Below are 18317 nucleotides of genomic sequence, written 5' to 3' on the forward strand. Positions count from 1 at the left end.
TTACACTTTTTTCTGGCTAAAAGAAATGAGGTGAAATTTGGAAATACTTCCAGTCAAAAAAAACAGCAACAGTCACGATGGGGAAATTAAAGAAGTGCAACATCATGTTGAAACTGGAGTTAAGCCTAAAATGACTCACATCCCTGGTAGTTTGTGTTGTTTTTTCATTTAAATTACCAACATGTTTCTGCTGACTGGAAGCAATATTCACATTCTGATCTGACAGAGAATCTGTAGAGGGAGCTAAAGATTAGGGTGATGGCAAGAGGGCTTAAATAAGAAGTTTGATGGATTTTTCTATTGATTACCCAGGTTACAGCTAATTTCAACGTGCCATTTTTTTTTGCCAGAATTTAAATAAACCCAAAAACTGATGCTGCTTTTACATCGTTTATAATCTGTAGAGAAATGCCTCACTTCCTGTTTGAATAACATGGATAAAAATAATTTGGGATCTAAATCCGTCTGTATGAATATTTTTGAGTTCCACTTTTAAGCTAGCTAGCTAATAGAGCAGACACTGATTATTAGCCTATAATAAATTTTGAAGGCATAATATTCTGCTTAGTTATTTTGATTACTTGAAAACAACAGACAAATTTAGGGACTTATTGTAAATGTTAAGACTGAATCAAAATAAAGTTAACCAATAAATAAATGTTACTTAATTCTTAAAAATTGAATTAAAAATGCACTTTTATTCCTGACAAAGCAGACCAAGGTGATCATATTCATTTTAATGTCCCCAAAAATAAATTTTTTTTTTGACTTGTTCACACAAACGTTTTTGTGGTGGCATTTCTCAGTTCAAGACGGTGATAACGTCACACCGGCCCATGCCTCGTTATCAGTCTGCACACCATGAAAACACACAGCTGCAGAATGGAAGGGCAGATGTTTAAATAGTGTGTGAACAGCGACGGGTGAAGGGCTCGTCCAACACGCTCCAGTAGGACACAAAGCATGAAAACAACTTCCTTCTGTAAAATGTGCTCAAAAATGTATTTTCTTGAATCACAAAAACTAGAACAAAACAAAAAAGAGAAATAAAAAAAAATCATGTGAGGCCTAAAACTCTTCATAGTTTTAAAGAAATGAATACAGCTTATATACACAAACTCAAAGCCACTTAAAATACACCTTAATAATGACTCTTCATTAATTTGATTTCTTGAAAGGACCTGTGACAATATCATACAACCAAGTTCATACAATCAGTTTTTTTTTCATTCTCTAGGGAAGAAAACAGAACAGAAAAAAAAGAGATTAGATTAAAGGGAAAACAAATCCAACCTGGAATAGTAGCTGATATTCATCGTTTTCTTGTGCACGTTTCTGTGTTTGTGTACGACTCCAGAGAAATGTCAACGTCTTTTTTTTTGTTGTTTATCTTCTTGTTATTAAGAATAATATACAAACGTGAAACGGAAACGTCTCTCATTATTCTTTGATAGGTATGAAAAAGATTCAAACAGTGAAGGAGTACAAGTTCTAATCTCAGCGCGGTAAACTCGTCCTGGTGTCAGCCCGCCGTTCGCTCCCGGACACGCCAAGCACCATAGTTCCTTAACTCTTCTATATATATTTATATATCTTTTGTACAAAATCTGGTTGTTTTTTTGTTTGAAAATGAAACACAAAAGAAAAGAAAAAAAAAAAAACAGAGGAAAGACCCAGAGTCTTTTGAGGAGTGGGGTCTTCAACGTTGTAGTCTGCCTCAGAGAAACAACAACAAAGTGTCTGGTGTTTGTCAAGTCAGCCTCCGTCCATGTCCATGTCCATGTCCATGTCTTCGTCCCGTTGTGCTGCTCTCACTCATTCAGAACAGGTCACTGCATCCGGACTTGTTAACGTCTGTGACTCTGAGGAAGGTGGAGGAAAAGGAGGAGGAGTCGGTGTTTACGGGGTTCAACTCTCGTCCCGGTCCGGTCCGGTCCGTCCCAGGCTCAACCCCCCACGCCTCCCCCCTCCTGTCCGAGCAGTGTTCCACAGTGACAGCAAGCAGATCAGGAGATGTGGACTTGTGTCGGGTGGTGGGAGGATGGGGGTGTGGTGGAAAGAAGGAGGCGTCTCCGCCAGTCTCCTGTGATCAGCAGTTAGGATCGAAGCCCACCTTCCTTTGCCCCTCCCCCCTCCTTTCTGTTGGGAGACGACATGAAGAGAAAAAAATGATGAAAACGAGGGAGCCGTCTCTATGGTGACTGTGTGGCTGGACTGCTTTGGGCCGAGCTGGGGGACAGGCTGGGGCTGCAGCTGCCTGGGGGGGCGCCGCTGGGCCTGCTGCCTGCGGCGCCGCTCTCCAGGCCCTCAGAGTTCTCCAGCATCTCCTGGATGAGAGGCGGCATGGATCCAGGGATCTCCATCTTCAGTGTGATGACGCGCTCCGCTCCTGCAGACATGATGGACGCACAAAGTCCATTTATTTATTCTTGGGTTTTTTTGTGTTTTTTTTATGATCAGTACCAAAAATCTCAATTCCAGTCACCTGCTCTTTTACAGGTTTCACCTTCTCAGATTTAAGACTTTTAAAGACTCTTTTTAAGGCTAATGTGTGTGGAATTTAAGACCTGTACCTCCACAGAGAAGTACGAACTTCATTCAGCCAACTGGTGATAAATTTCCATGATAGATGCAAAAAAAGCTAGTTAGCTATCAGCTAGTTACCATTAGCGTCAACCAACTTTTAAGGCATTTTTTACGACCACAAGTTAATTTCTGCTCAATTTTTGTCTTTAACAGTAAGCCTTCAGTCTGTCTGAACGAAATCCTAATAGTGACATCCTTAATTTCCAAGCAAAACCAAAGCAGTTGAAAGCTAAATATGACAGACGTGAAGATGAGATGTTTCTACATGTGAGGAACAACAGACCTTTAGCACTGATGCTCCTCAGATCAGTAATCTTCATCAGCATCTTGGGGAACATGTGAGGTTTGTGGGGCCTCCTCTTCCGTACATAAATCTTCAGGGCCTCCAGCAGGGGCTCCTGCAGGATGTCCACTTTATCTGCTTCTTCTAAATCTTGCCGATCTACAAAAAAAGAAAGAAAAAAGGAAAAAAGAGACATAAAGCTCCAAAAAAATGAGATAATAATCCTCAACTACTGTTGTGTCTCTTTGCTAATCAGAGAAAAAAAAAACATCCATTAAAACTTGAAAAAAATTTTCAGTAGCTAGAATAAAAGTGATTTTGGATGTTTTTTTTGTTTTTTTTTTGTCAAAGCCAGAAACAAGAAATAATCACAACAGAAAGCATCATTAAGATTTCTCCAATTTTCAATTTTTGGTGTGTCATAGTTGTTGCATTAAACATTTATGGATTTATAGTGATGTGTCAAACTGCATTTTAATTCTAACCAATGTCATACATTTATTTTTTTAAAAGGTTTTATTGGTTCTAGTGGACTTTATTTGATAGTTAATTGACAGGAAAGTGGCTAATGAGAAAAGGGGAAGACATGCAGCAAAGGTCACCAGGCCGGCAATCGAACTAGCGCCAGCCGTGTCGAGGACTAAGGCCTCCATATGTGGGTTGTGCTTAACCCCTGCGCCACCACAGCACACCCAACGTCATACATTTTTATGCCACACTTTTCCACAACTATACAAATGATTTTTCTATTAATTTTGTATTTTTACACAGAAATTGATCTCAGATTCTTGCCAGCTGTACTACTTAAATACTCCACTAGAGGGAGGCAGAGAATTTCATACATCAGGTTTTTGAAGAAAGTACAAACTATGCTGTTGAGCTGGAGGGCTAAAAGAAATATGCGTCAAATCTAACATTAGCTCTGATAGGGCTTTACCTCCACACAGCAGGCAGATAGCGCTAAGAAGCCCCGTTTCTGCGTCGTCCATCTCCAGAGGCAGGAGCTGGTTGGCGAAGGCAAACACCAGGTCAGTGAGGGGACCGAAGCCGGCGTTGTGCATCTGGGTTCGGTTTAGCGTGAGGCCGTCTGAGAAGGTCATGGTGTCTTGCTCTGGTGTGTAACGTGTACAGATGCGTAGTATCTGGAAAACAGAAACAAAAAAAGTTTTGAGGAGATAGTCATTTAAATAACTAAAATCTGATGTGAAATTCTGAACCAAGATGGAAAGATGAGTAAATATTTGTACCAGAATATCCAGACAGGCGGCTTTGAGCAGAGTGATCTGGTCGGCGATGGTGAGCGTTGTGAAGCCCGGCAGCTGCTTCGCGAACTCCACCGTCTTTATGATGCACTTGGTGGACAGTTCGCTGAACTTGTCCCACAGGTCTATGTCCAAAGACACGCGCCTTTCTGAGCTGTTAGTCTGTGAAGATCATTAGCAGGTCAGACAATGGCTTACACAACATAAAAAAAATAAAATAAATAAATAAATAAATTTAAAAAAAGCTGAAATAACACAAGCAAGACACACAGATGGATACACTTCCACTCACTGACCGTAGTGTATTTGCCCAGCTGGCAGAGAGAGGGGAAAGTATCCTGGTGCGCCTTGCGAACCCTGTCGATCATCTGCTCCGTGTCGGGACTCAGCACGTAGCTCTCTGTGCATTCCTGCTTCTTCTCATCCTTCTTCTTCTTGTTCCGGTCGTTCCTCACCGCTGCACAGAGCAAAGAAAACACAAGGGTTACATGACAACGAGTCCCATATGGGAGGACACGTTTACAGCTGCAAGCACAAACTTTTCCCCGAGCAGCATTCGATTCTGGACAGAGACCTGCTTTCAGACAACGCTGCAGACTAAGGGGGAATCGACTGTTAGAATGGTTTTTAACATACAGCGGTCATTGCAGTGGACAGCTATCTAAAAGCCATTTTCTTGTGTTTCCTGTGGATTTTTATGTTATAAATTCACACAGACCACTGAAGTGGTCACTAGTGCGTCATACAATACATCATCAACTATTGGCTATTCACTGCAAGTGCAAGAACATTTTTGGTAAATCCAATATGGCAGTCAGGTAAACAAATATAGTAACATCAAGTAACCCCTAAAGAACAATACTACTGATGTATTTTCAAATTAACAACTTTGTATTTGGAGAAAAGTACAATTGATCACCTAGAGAAAAAAAATCTTAGAATTTGTTTTCAACACAAAACTTTTTCCCACCTTATTTTATACCTTAAAAAAGAAAATCCTGACATAAAGGATCAAAAGGGTTTATGATTGCTGCATTCATTTAGCATAAATGCTGCCTCATGCCTTTTACCTTAGCTAGCTTGAGTACAGCTAGTTGATAAATTTGACTGGTAGCCAATCGGAAAGATGAACAGGTCAAATAACATTTAAATTAATTGTTTTATCTTAGATGTTATAATGACGATAAAAAAAAAATAAAGATTTTATGAAATAGAAAAATCAATTGCATTTTTTTTCTCATGTTCCCTCCAGTTTTCTGAGGTCTCACTATCGCCTCCTGGTGGCCCCCATTTCGAAAAATACTGCATCAGCAGACTAACGTTTTCCTCCCATTCTTCCAAACCAAAAAGCTCAATCTGTTTCACTTTGGGGTCTTGTTCAATTTCAATCACCTTCCTCCACATGTTGTATGAACTGCATGGTTCTGACCAACTCTGGTGGACCAATCAGGTGACTTCTAAAAACTCTGATATCTGGGTAAATGCCAAACAAATGCCACATAAAAAAAAAATATATATATATATATATATATATATATATATATATATATATATATATGTGTGTGTGTGTGTGTGTGTGTGTGTGTTTATCCCTGTGTATGCCTTGGCTTTATTTTATAAACAAATTTGAAATCCATATATCTTTTTTTTTTTTTTTTAATTTCACTTCACAATTATGTGTTACTTTTTGATTGTTTATCACATTCAGACCCAATAAAATTGAAGTGAAGTTTGTGGTTGCGACAAAATGGAAACAGTCCAAGGTGTAGGAAGACTTTTGCAAGCCGCTGTATTTATCTTTGAAAACACAGTTGAAAAAAACAAAAAAAAAATTTTTTTCCTCCAAAGGGAATTCCTGAATATCATGCAAATCTTTAAATCCATTCAGACATGATTAAAATCTCCTGACAGGAGCTAAAGAAAGCAGAAGTAAAAGGCCTTAAAGACGTGATACTGTGTGCGGCGGGGCGGCAGAAAGGGCTCCTTTTGTTATCAGAGGCTGAAAGACAAATGTTGTGAGACAGCTGCATCCAGGAACGGCTGCGCTAATGGTGTGAGGAGAGGGAATAAGAAGAAGGAGGAAAAAAAAGCTCGACATAATCCACTGTTGTTTCCCTCTAGGCGATCTGGCTGAGAGCATGATCACCCCAAATGACAAAAAACACGGGGCGGGTGTTTAGCATTGGAATCCCATTACAAGGCCGATCCATATCTCCCAGCCTATCCACGCTGGCTCTGATTAGGCTGTGTGTACGTGTGTGTGTGTGTGTACGTGTACATTGGGTGAGATGGGGTGCAAGTTGATAAATAGTAGAGGGGGATGGAGCTATCCATAAGGCTGACAAATTGCCACAACTTTCATTAGGGGTCCCAGCTAATGTAATAACATAATATGACAAATATCCTACCTGTAATGGTTTTAAAAGGGCTCGGCTATAGCGCCCATAACGGGGGGGGGAGCCTCCAGCCTTTTCTTTTCCTCGTCTCTCTCTCTCTTGGTTTACAACATGTTCTCACTTTCCCAGTCATTCCCTCGCTTTGCTTTCTCCTCTAGAGATAAACCTAGTGGATGCTAAGGATGTCCCGACGAAGGCCCTTTTAAATGACTGGTAACAGAGCTGCTGACACAACTCAACTCCTGATATGTTATTGGTGTATGACATAATTCATTTTTAGAATTAATGACCTTTTCTTATAAGCCAGACTTGGAAAGTTTTGCTAGTGGTTTGGTAGACTATACTGCTGACCTAAATATTCTGGGGTTTCCCCCAAACATTTTGTCCTTTGTAATGATGGAGATGGTCTACAGCATTAAGAAGCAGACTGACCTTTTACACAAGATTTTCACACAAGACAAATAGTCATAACACAAAACTGGTGTTTTATCCAGCTAGCATTAGCATAGCGGTTCAGCAAACTGTGTTAAAACATCATTATCAATAATTGTTGCAAAAATTGTCTCCACAAATGTGACCTGTGGTTTTGTGTCCTTTCCTGGTCAATAGTGCCTTGTGACCCTTTGAATTGCCCCTTTTGGATAAACCCCCAGGTATTCATGGGTTAGTGACCACACTGTTCATCAGTAGCTACAATCTGCAAATACTTGAGGCCTCTCTAAAACACCTCTAACGGCCCATTTTAATAGTTCAAATACCAAATATACCTTAGTGTGGATTAACACACACAATGGAAAGCATCTTAGCACTGCAACAGAAGCTAACATCTACAGTATTCCTCATCTACTTAGTCTTGGTATTGGTAAAGGGCTTTTCCTAAATAACTGATCAGTATCTGTGACCAAGGGAACCTGATCAGGAGAAATCTTGTAAACACTCTTTTACCTTAAACCAACCACCTCTTATCAGCTCTTTTATCTCCACCTCGCCATGGTAAACCTGGGGGAGTTTCCTCTTCCCGACCCGAGATCAGAATTTCCTTGTCTCGATCCGAACCTTGACCACAGAGGGTCGGCGCGCCAGGCCTGTTGGGAAGCCTCTGTCTTTGATAGCGGGTCTGCCGTGGACTGGGGCCAAAGAGAGGAAAGCACAGCTCTGTGCTGCAGCTCATTCATCAGCCCACAGACAGGCCTCCCTGCCTGGGAGAACATTAAGGCAAGCAGGAAGGCGGGGGCTGGAAGTCTGATCCTGCATTATGTTGCCGCTAAGCACCGCTTGCCACAACGTGAGACGACGACCCTGCTGTGATCATGTTAATGTGTTCCTTCCCAGGGCTTATCGACACTTATGAGGAAGTAGCTTTTTTCCCCCCACATTAAAAACAACAAAAAATATCCTCCGTTTCCATTTCTGCTTATGACATAATTACGTCTTAGTAAGGGTCCAGGCTGTCTGACAGCGCTCAGCTTTGGAGGAGGTTTGTGTACATGTGTATTAAGCTGCTCAGCAGATCTGGGCCAGCCCTGCTTGTGGGCCTGATTGGGAATCAGTCTTGTGTTTGCCACCAGGGGGGAGGGAGGGGCGGAGGGCAGCGGCACATGTCCAATTAATTCACAAATAAAAGTGGGGCATCCCCAGTGCCCAGACATTACCCGCACTGACAAATTGGCAGCACAATCATATGCCGCACAACACAGTTTAATGAAGTCATTAAAGAACTATTAGGCGCGACTGGCGATCTGTCATGGTGAATTGCCACATGCAATAACTTGGGGGGTGTTGAGGAGGCCTGGGCTTGGGGATCATGCAAATGAATGAGTCTTGATTTCCTGTTACACGTACGTGTGTGTGTGTGTGTGTGTGTGTGTGTGTGTGTGTGTGTGTGTGTGTGTGTGTGTGTGTGTGTGTCCAGGAGTGTTGTCAGCTTCAATAAATGCATCTTTTCAAAATATATTAAGACAATATGGATGCTAATAGAGCAACATTCATCCTGAATCGTTTACATTTACGTCTTTATTCCATTTATGTGATTTACAGGAGCTGGAGTGTCATAGAAAACACTGAAGAGACATCAGTCAGTCATTCTCGCGCTGGATTTCAGCACTGATGTGTGTATTGTGTGCGTCTGCGAGTGTGTGTATATATGTGTGTATGTGTGTGTGTGTGTGTGTGTGGGTGCGTGCGTGCGTGTGTGTGTGTATGTGTGCAGCACAAACAGACAGAGGTAGGCAGACTGGGATAATTCGTGTGAGGAAAATTAAAGTGCTGGCAGCTCGTCCATCACGCAGATTAAATTCAATGGAAAGATAAAAATGTCAATGTTTCTCCCCCTGCTCCTGCAGCTCACAGAGAGATGACCCCCCCCCCTTCCCCCCCCACACACACACCCTCAGCTTCTCATATTCCTCCTCCACTCTCTCTCCCCCATCTGGCCTCCTCAGCTGATGTTATCCTCACTTGGTGCTGTTCTCTATCATTCGGGGCTTCATCTTATTTTTACTTTTATTACTTTGTCTGTCATCATGTAAAGCCTTCCTGGAGGAAAATGTGGCCGTCTGGGTGATATTGGGAGTTTGACAAACAAGGGGTGGTGATGTAACTGGGGGACAGAGACCGCTCTGAAGTTGAACTAACACAGCTGAGGGAGACGTGTCCAACACACAAAGATTTACAGGAGGAAACAGCAGAAATGAGCAACTGGAATTCTGCTTTTCTTTTTTTCCTCATAATCCTGCGCTGACATCACGGTCACATGACCAAACAAATACCACATGACCAGCCCTCCACCCCTCCCCAAACACACGGCAACAAGATAAAAATAAATATCTGTAGTTAACGTTGGCCTAGTTTTCTTTATCGGAACTGATACTGATGCGCTCAAAACTACATATGTATCACTACCAGGTTTCCATGGCAACACCCTTTAATGTAGACACTTATTGAGGGAAGGTGGCTATTTTCAGAATCTATGAAACATTTTAAAGTGACAAAGGTCTGCACTGTTGAGATAACACGCACAGAGTGATGTCTTAGTGTTGCTAATCACAGTATTAGCTAACAGAAGATGCTAACTCAATTCAGTTTATTCCACAACTAATGTGGTCTTGAGGCATTTTACAAAAAAAAAAAACTAATCTCAATTCAATCACACGCATACATTCCAACTGATGCTAGTTATCAAACTAAGTTTATTATTCTAATTAGCTTAAAAAGAAAAGTTTTCCATTTAAGGAAACCCAGCAGCCTGCATTGAGTCACTGACTTGCAGCACCCACTCCTCCTGGATGAGCACATAGCAACTCCATTAAGTTGTTGACTTTGTAAAGAACGGTTTAAAATAGAGTTTCTCTTAACATGTCGTCCTTAACTTAAATTCATAATAATAAAAACCTGCTTTACGTCAGCTGCCCTCCGACAGGCTGGTGTTACACCACCTGATGACACTGACTGCTCACAGGACAAAGGTTCATACATGCTTACATTATACTAGAAGGTTTCTAGTGATATTAAAGAGTCTCTTTGATGAAACAGTTGGAAGCACAATGGCACTGTACAATGAACACATAGGGAGACCGAGGTCAGGTGTCTTTATTCATAACCACTTCCTGTCTTTACTGCTCTACATGCTAAGAACTTCAGCAAATAAAGTGACAAAGGATTAAAAGATTTTGGACACTTTAATTGGGACGAAACAACTGAAATGTAAAGAACTTATATTTATTTTAATTGTATTTTTGTTATTTTTTGCTACATTTGCCTTTTTTTTAAGACTTCTCATTTATCTTGTTAAGCTATTGTTAAAGTCTTCCCATAGCACATAATGACCCAGTGATACTTTCAAATTTCCTGTCGACTTTAAACCTTTTTAAACTCAAAAACACGTCGGGCTGCTGGATGACTAGCCTAGCGCCCCCTACCAGATTAGCAGGTTTTCTGAGGGAAACTGCTGCAATGCTAAGTTTATAGCAGATGAACCCTGTAGGACTTCCCACCTACTTCATCCACTAAAGGCTGAGATAAAAGCAACGTCAGCCTTTCAGCTAATAAACCCCTGGAGACGTGGAGTTCCTCGAGGTGTGAGACTGCATTCTGGGCTGAGATCAAAGATAAATGAGCTGATGTTTCCTGAACAGTCTAAACATGGGTGGACGTCTCACTCCCTCTTTTCATGGCTGGGTGCAAACTATGACGGATCAACCTTCCTTTCAGGTCATAATTAGCTCTCTTCCTTTACCACATGCAGTCATGTTAATATTAACCAGGCAGCAGAATTATAGGCACTTTCTCTGAAGCCCCTGAGTGCCTCCCTGGACCCTTACCCCACCCCCTGCTTCTGTCTTGTTTGGCATTGCCACCTGGCAGAAGGCCTGGCGCTGTCGCCTGGAACCGTCTGCCAGCCGACACAAGGTCACCAAGACGCCCTTCACCGGTCCACTTCCTATGCGGAGGAGAGCGGTTTTGGTCTTAGTGATGCCTTCGCGTTCACTCGTTCTTGTGTTGTCACCTTGCGCATGCATAATTGTGGCCTGAGCGTTGTTATTATGCAGGAGGGCGCATTGTGATGAGCGCGAGCCGGTGTCAGAGTCCCCTGTGGGCCCCAGATGGCCTGCCTCTCCCTCAGCACCGGCCTCCGGGATTTTTGGCAACTTTCACTGACCAATGTCACTTTCTCTGACCAGAGGATGAGCGATCTGCCCACACTGCACAAAACGACCACAAACCGCTTGCAGAATTACAAAAAAAAAATCTATTCAGCGAACCAGTGAAAACATTTAAATCCCCAGCCAAGAGTCCGTTCAGGAAACTATTTACTGCTGTACCACTTTTTCATCACTAGATGGCTCTCCAGCTCCACTCTGCAGCACTGCCTGAATGCAGTGTGCAGCTATGCATAGAGAAGGCTGCTGTGATACTTGTAAGCATGATTAATGGCCCCATTCAAAGGTAAGGAGCTCAGAGGATAACTTGTTTTACTGTAAGCCACAGTGCTGCTGCACAGGGAGCGCTTCCTGCAGCCCAACCAGGAGGTAAATAGTTGTGTAAAGACGTGAGGCGCAGATAGCAGCACGGGCTGGCTGCATGCGTCTGAACTGGTGGAGGAAGCAGGAAGAGACTTTCTGGATTTGACTTTTATTGATTCTTGTATTTGCTACAACAAATGGGGTTCGGGTGTGCGCCACTGCACGGGGGCCGTGGGTGAGTCACGTGACCAGATTGAACACGGCACCGGCCTCCGAACTCTTAGCGTACACACCTCCGCCAATTACTGTTTCCCGTCTGGCTGCCGGTGTGCGGTGTGTGTTCACCGAACGTCCCCCATGATGGGAGCAGACGCCTGCTCTTTGGCTCTCGGCAGGTGAGAACGAATTCATCACAGGGGCCTGCCAGACCCTGGACACGCAAACACCGTCACTGCCACTCAGTGGACATGGCTGCCCTTTTCCAGTCCATCATCCTCAACAAAGCAACATTAGTTTCAGGATTCCTTCATTTTTTGGGTCTTCGAAGTTCACACTAGTCAACAGTTTTTATTTCTAACTCATGTTTAAAGTATGGATGGATGGATGACACTGGGTTACAAAAAAATACTTTTTGGAAGTCATCTATATTTTTTTAACTGAATTAGGACTATTTTTCACTGCTGAGTCCAAAAATAACATCCATTTTTCTCAATCAGGTCAGGTTTTTATTCTAATTTGATTTAGAGAAATCTGATCTTCTGACTAAATTGATAACATGTTTGTGACATTATCAGTTCATTTCTGTTCATATTTCTCATCCAAAAAAGGTTTTAGGAGAAAAAAATTGTTTGCTAACAGAGTGTATTAATTAAATGTTACAAACTTGGACTTCTTTAAATTTAATCATAAACACTGAAGTTCATGTGAATTGAACATTACATCTTCATTGTGTAAAATTCTCCGTCTCTTTTCTGTCCTGATGGAATCTCTCCTTCTCCTCGTCACTCATTGATCAGATTCTCAGGAAACCAATCCATATGTGAGAACAAGTCATGAATTTTGATGCTCATGTTGCTCCATAGTTCAGAAAGTTGTCCTGGTTGAGCAAAACCAACGTGATTTTTGGATTCAGCTCATCAATATGACCCTAAAACAGTTGCAAAAACCCCAATGTTTTGGCTGTTCACCAGTGTAATGAAATGAAGGTATGGATGGAGGGATGAGTAATCAAAGCAATGAACGGATGGATGTATGGATCCAGTGAACAAGTCTTAAAAACCATTAAGAATCTCCTTATAAATGAGATAATAAGGAGATTCTTAATCTTCATAGGAAGCCTGTTTTGTTCATCCTGAAATCTAAAGCCATTTATGCACCAGGAGCATTATTCTAGTGCAGCTGATCATCTGCCTGAAGTAAGAGATACTAATCTCTAAATGAAGCATCAGCATTCACACCTGAATCTCAGTCAAAGCTGATGCGTGCAAGCACCGAACACTGCTTACGCGACACTGTGAGCTGAGGCCATGTAACATTTTGTGCAGCCGTGACACACTGCAGGATTAAAACAGCCATGATGAGATCTCCTGCTCTGGCCTGGCAGCAAGGGATTTGCGGAAACGACGGGTTTCTACTTACACTCCTTAGACATCCCAACTTCCAGGCACTTCTGTAACCGACAGTACTGGCAGCGATTGCGAGTGACTTTGTTGATGATGCAGTTCTTCTCCCGGTGACAAGTGTACACCATGTTCTTCTGGATGCTTCTCCGAAAGAATCCCTACAGGACAGAAACACACAGGGAGAACAGGATAAAACCAGCAATCGGGGCGACTTCTTTTCTAAAAACACTGCTTCTGACTGTTCCGTTTCCATTTTCTCTATGTGACGGTTGACGTCCTGCCAAACCGTCTCCAAGCGTTTCCCCGCAGTCGCCATGAAACGTTCATCCTCACGACTACAAAACACCTAGCAATAAGTGAAATTGAACCCGTGACCCAAATGGAGAATGGCCTTGTACTTTAAAGCTGTGGTTAAAAGAGACAAAACCATCACAGAGTTAAGTCCATAAGAGGGTTGATCTGTGACATGTGGCGTGCTCCATATATGCTAGCACGTCAGGAAACGGCAGCTCAGCAGAACCGATCGGCCTTCAGAACCAGTCAGAGAACCTGACTGTTCACAGGCCCAGTCAGTTACATCAAACTGCAAGCGCTAGGTGAGAGCGATTGTCTTCAGTTCCACATGTGTGGAACAAAATCAGTTTCTTTTTTGTTTTTATTTGAAATGTCACTAAGTCTTGAAGCCAATGATTCACTAAATAATTGGCTAATGCCGAAATACTGAAATTACTGAAAAATTTTATCAGTTTAAACATCAGTTTCTCAGCGCATCAACCAAGATCATGTACTCTGATGCACTTTGTGTTAAAATGAAACAAATAACGAGAAAAGGGACATAAGCTTTAGTGAAAAAATGCTACAATCTTCTAATTTCTGCTGTTTTCTTTTATCAGATTTAAAATGACTCCTATCCAACAAACAGCATATTTTTTCTCCTTTCAGTGCTGTGTTCAGTACTGTATAAAAACCAGAGTTAGCAGCAGGTCAGGCCTTAAAGAAAACTGGAATTTTTTTATCAGTCATGAAATGCCAGATCAGTGAATCTTTTATGTGAAACTGTGGTGTTAGCATTAGCATTCCGTTATCCGTCTGATCCTAAAAACCTTCAGACCAGCCAGAATAATCACGGATATGAAGTTCAAGCCATTAAGCAAACGTTAAATGTTGATTTCTGCAACAAATAAACAGTTGAGTTAATAAGCTGAGCAATCCTCAATACCGAATGATGATTTAGTGTTGCTAAAGAAAGAAAAGGTTAATGCAAACCAGGCAACAACTGGTGCAAAAGAAGCAGAGGCTGTGGATGGATGCAATACAGGTCAGTGTCAGGATTGATGTTTTGTTGGTGGGGTAGGGGGGAGTTGCGAGCCCCATCCGATGCTGCTGGATTAGGCGTGCTAGCCGACAGATGGCTGGTAGACATAAGCCCGCAATTTGTCCTCCCTGCTCAGATCACCAGTCTTCCTCTCACATCTTCAGTCCGCCACCGCAGAGTGGAAGTGAGCCGGGCCTCGGATCAGCTAAAAAAAGAGGAAACGTGCACTTTGTGTCCCGTTTCTCATCCCACTGAACAAGACGGTGCCATCGGACAGCTCATTATCGGCTCATTAGGTCCGATTTTCAAACAAATATGTTCTGCTCCGAGTTATTCCACGGGTTTCTTTGGGTTAGTTAAAGTGCGGAAACAGCTGTGCAGCAGCGTCTCCTCAGGACTACAGATGAGAGAGTCTGGGCAGATAACACGGCGAAGGACAACAAGGTTTGTAGTTTTCATTTTATTTGCGGCGGGATTAGTCTGCTGGTCTTTGTGTGCGCGTTTCTGTCTCCTCTTTGATCCGATAGAGTCCTGACCCTGACCTGGATGTCACGAGGGGATTGACCCGCTCCCTCCCGACCACACGAGGCGCAGGTGGCCCCTCAGAGCATCTTCTGATTGGGCGGCGCTCCCTCCCCCCTCACACTAGAGCCTCCTCCTCCTTTTTGGAGTCATTGCTTCCTACGGCCTTTAAGCCTCTTTTTGTATCAGCGCTTAATCCAACCGGCGACAAGAGCCCTCAGCGGGCCTGTCAGCTGCCCTGCAGAGATCGGAGGAGATGAGAGCTGCGAGAAGTGCAGGGGAAGAGATGGGGGGTGGCAACAACACATTGAAGGTTCCGTTCGTCATGTGCTTCTCGTCTCGTCGGCGTTAGGAGACGTTATGTATGCACCGTGCCTCTGTGTCATTAAGTGGGAAGTGGAGGAATTGCGACTTTCACGCTGCTCCCAGATTAACCCAGCTTCCTACTGAGAGTGTGCCTGTGGAAAGCTTCCTGAGCCCATGACAGTACCCTCCACCCTGCTACAGGGCAGCTGACCGAGGCACCGCGGACGTAGAGGGCGTTCGTTTTTATTACATCCGAAAAGTTGCAGCAAACCGGAGCTGCAGAGCGGCTGTCGAGGTGGGGGGGGGGGGGGTCTGATGGCGCTGGATACCGCAAACTTCTCCGCACTGCCGTGCCTCCAAGATAGAAACATAAACACGAAGAGGTGGCTATGCATATTTAACGCTAAGTGTTAATATCTGCAGGCAAAAAAAAAGAAAAAAAAAGTGCATTCCTGGTAAGTATGTGCGGGCGGTGGAACTTCTTTAACAACAAATGAAAGAGCTGTCTCCCAAGCAGCAGAGCTCGACATGCACCCCCCCCTACACACACACACACACACACACACACACCCCATCCCACCAACCCCCCTGTTCGTTTCCCCAGTTCGCTGCAGCCCCCAGGACATGCCTTTGTAGTTTGGCATGCTGCAGCGAAGCTGATGCTGCTAACCCTCAACTTACCCCAGTCTCAAATGAGACACTATATACATTCTCCTGGTTGCCTGTAGTGTTGAATTATTGAACATCCTATACCAAGACATCTCCTCTGAAGTCAGAGATACGCCCCAACCTCCCCAAACTTCTCAAATTAGCACTGCAGATATGGAGTGGGCTCATAGGTGGGAACGCACGGCGGAGGTTGGATGAGGCTTTGTGGTGGGAGTGACCCACTAAAGCCTCAGTCACGACCCCACACACACAGGTCACCACTAACAACTAGTGTAGAGACTACAGGTCAGACTTGGCTCTGCTTCCTTCTGTTTATCAGCTTTTAAACCAATACAGTAACAGGAAGATTTAGCTTTAGGAAAATTAAGATACTTTTTCCAACAATGCACTCATTGGGTTTCTATACTTCAGGTCATGTCAATCCACCTGGAGCTGCCATCTTGTTTTATTTACAGTTTCAAATGATCTGGTTCTGAATTCAGGTCAACTAACAGAAGGAATGGCTGAAATAAAAGCCAGTTTTTGAAAAATAATTTGGCCATTTGTAATTTCTTTCAAAGAAAAAAAGACGAGAAAAAAAATCAATTAAACCAGAAACTGAATTTGAAGAGTTGTACCACCGAGCAGTACTAACAGAGTAAGGAATAAACAAAAGGAGCAAAAATGTACTTAGAGGAGCACTGGTTTAGGAACAGCCTAATAAACTATTATATGTATTATTTCAATCAGTCTGATTACTGGAAACCTTTTTGTTAAGGTAAAAAAAAAACTATTCCAGATTTGTCTTGGTGATAATTAGAGGGGAACCAGTTGTTTGTTTTGGAGAGCATTCTGCAGTAAACTCCCAAACTGAACGACTCATTATTCAGGTCTGCTCAGATCAGATCAGGTCACATGACCCCAGCAGGAAGTAAATGTTACAGGACAAAGTGTTTGGAAAAATAATGAACCCAGTAATGTACAGGACCTATAATACAGCTCCATGGTGCATCAAGACTTTGGTTTTACAAAGTCCTGTATCAGTAACAGAACAGGCTGATTTTTAGCTCCTTTTTAATTTTTTTTTATTTTATGTAAAAAGCATTTATGTGACAAACTCCTTGGTTAACTGGGCTATTCGGATCATTTCTCATAACAAAGACTTTCTGCAGTGTTCAAGAGAAACTGGCTGGTGACGGAAATTGGAGCATTTTCAGTTTCTACAGCCTTGTGACCCAGTGACCCGCTTTTGGAAACTCAGAAATCATTGTTTCGGTAAACAATACGCAAGAATTTTTCGGAATTTTCTTTTTAGAAAAATCCAGGTAAGTTCAGTGGAATTAGATCCAGAGATGTTGGCGCTGCCCGGCTCTGGCAGCTGTCTCCGGTGTTTACCCGGCTTCATCACCTTCAAACGCAGCTTTGATGATGGATTTTAGTCGACTTCTAAAGTTTGGCGTTCTCCAGCCAAATATTGAATATGTGTTTTCTTTCACGACGCAGATGATGGTCGTTACTAACAAACGTTTGGGTTTTATTTCTCTGAGGAAAAAGGATAGTTTGAGGGAAGAGAAGCTTTTCAGGAGTTAACAAGAATTTAGGACTGGATATGAAAATCTATAAAACAAACACTTTTTACCAGCAAGTTCCTGCAGAAACTATTTTCCACAGAGATGCCAGCCATTCATCCAGACCATCACTACACTTTTGCAGTTTTCAAGACTTTCTACCCAACATTTCCAAGCAGGAGAAAGACAGATCTGCTACAGACGATGTTTTAAAATAATAAAACTCAGTTAAATCAGTTTTGCCTGCTCAAAATCTCAACTCAGACCAGTGCAACTCTTTATGTGAATACATTTAAAGTAAAAGGACACCCCCGTCTCATCCTATGTTAAACTACCAGCCTGCATTGCCAGGGAGTCGGCTAGATAAACATACTGTGTGTTCACCTCCAGCAGGAGAACATGTATGCACCCACAGCAACTATCAGCTGATAAGGGAGCAGACGAGGGTTACGCAGCCTCTTCAACACCTGTGCAACAGGGCGGCATTGATAACAGGCAGCCCTGGTTTGGACATGTCAGCGGCACCGATATCTGAAATCCTGCACAGATGTCATTTCATACACCGTGTGATAAGAGGAGCACCCATCACAGGAGAGATCTTGTCGTATAATGTAGGAGTGATGGGACAAGTCCCACTGACGATAATGCAAGTTAGATTTAAGAAAAACTCCCAACTTATGATTCTCAATCAGATTCTAGCATCTAATACTGAAAAATCTCAAAAAGATGTGACAATGTGGCCTGAAAACGGTAAAGAGGAGGGGTTTTTTCCCCCCCTTCGCTTTTTTTGTGGTGCAAATCACACAAAGGCTGTGAGATTGCTGAAAATCTTGCTTGCTTGGCAGATT

The 18317-nt window shown here is 42.8% G+C and overlaps 1 protein-coding gene across 4 annotated transcripts in view; it reads right to left on the reverse strand.

Moving 5' to 3' along the window:
* Positions 1 to 336: 336 nt before the first annotated feature.
* Positions 337 to 18317, reverse strand: part of raraa (retinoic acid receptor, alpha a) — a 203034-nt gene continuing 185053 nt past the window's right edge. For all 4 annotated transcript variants that reach the window (XM_015050712.1, XM_015050710.1, XM_015050711.1 and 1 more), the window contains 6 exons: positions 13127 to 13268; positions 4428 to 4588; positions 4117 to 4293; positions 3807 to 4011; positions 2870 to 3028; positions 337 to 2389 (listed from right to left, as the gene is read on the reverse strand). In XM_015050712.1, coding sequence (XP_014906198.1) covers positions 2193 to 2389; positions 2870 to 3028; positions 3807 to 4011; positions 4117 to 4293; positions 4428 to 4588; positions 13127 to 13268 — 1041 coding nt within the window. In that variant the 3' untranslated portion in view covers positions 337 to 2192. The remainder of the gene's footprint in view (positions 2390 to 2869; positions 3029 to 3806; positions 4012 to 4116; positions 4294 to 4427; positions 4589 to 13126; positions 13269 to 18317) is intronic.

Source organism: Poecilia latipinna, unplaced genomic scaffold (assembly GCF_001443285.1).
Source record: "Poecilia latipinna isolate Pla-1442-1.1 unplaced genomic scaffold, P_latipinna-1.0 Scaffold1007, whole genome shotgun sequence".
Taxonomy (NCBI): Eukaryota; Metazoa; Chordata; class Actinopteri; order Cyprinodontiformes; family Poeciliidae; genus Poecilia; species Poecilia latipinna.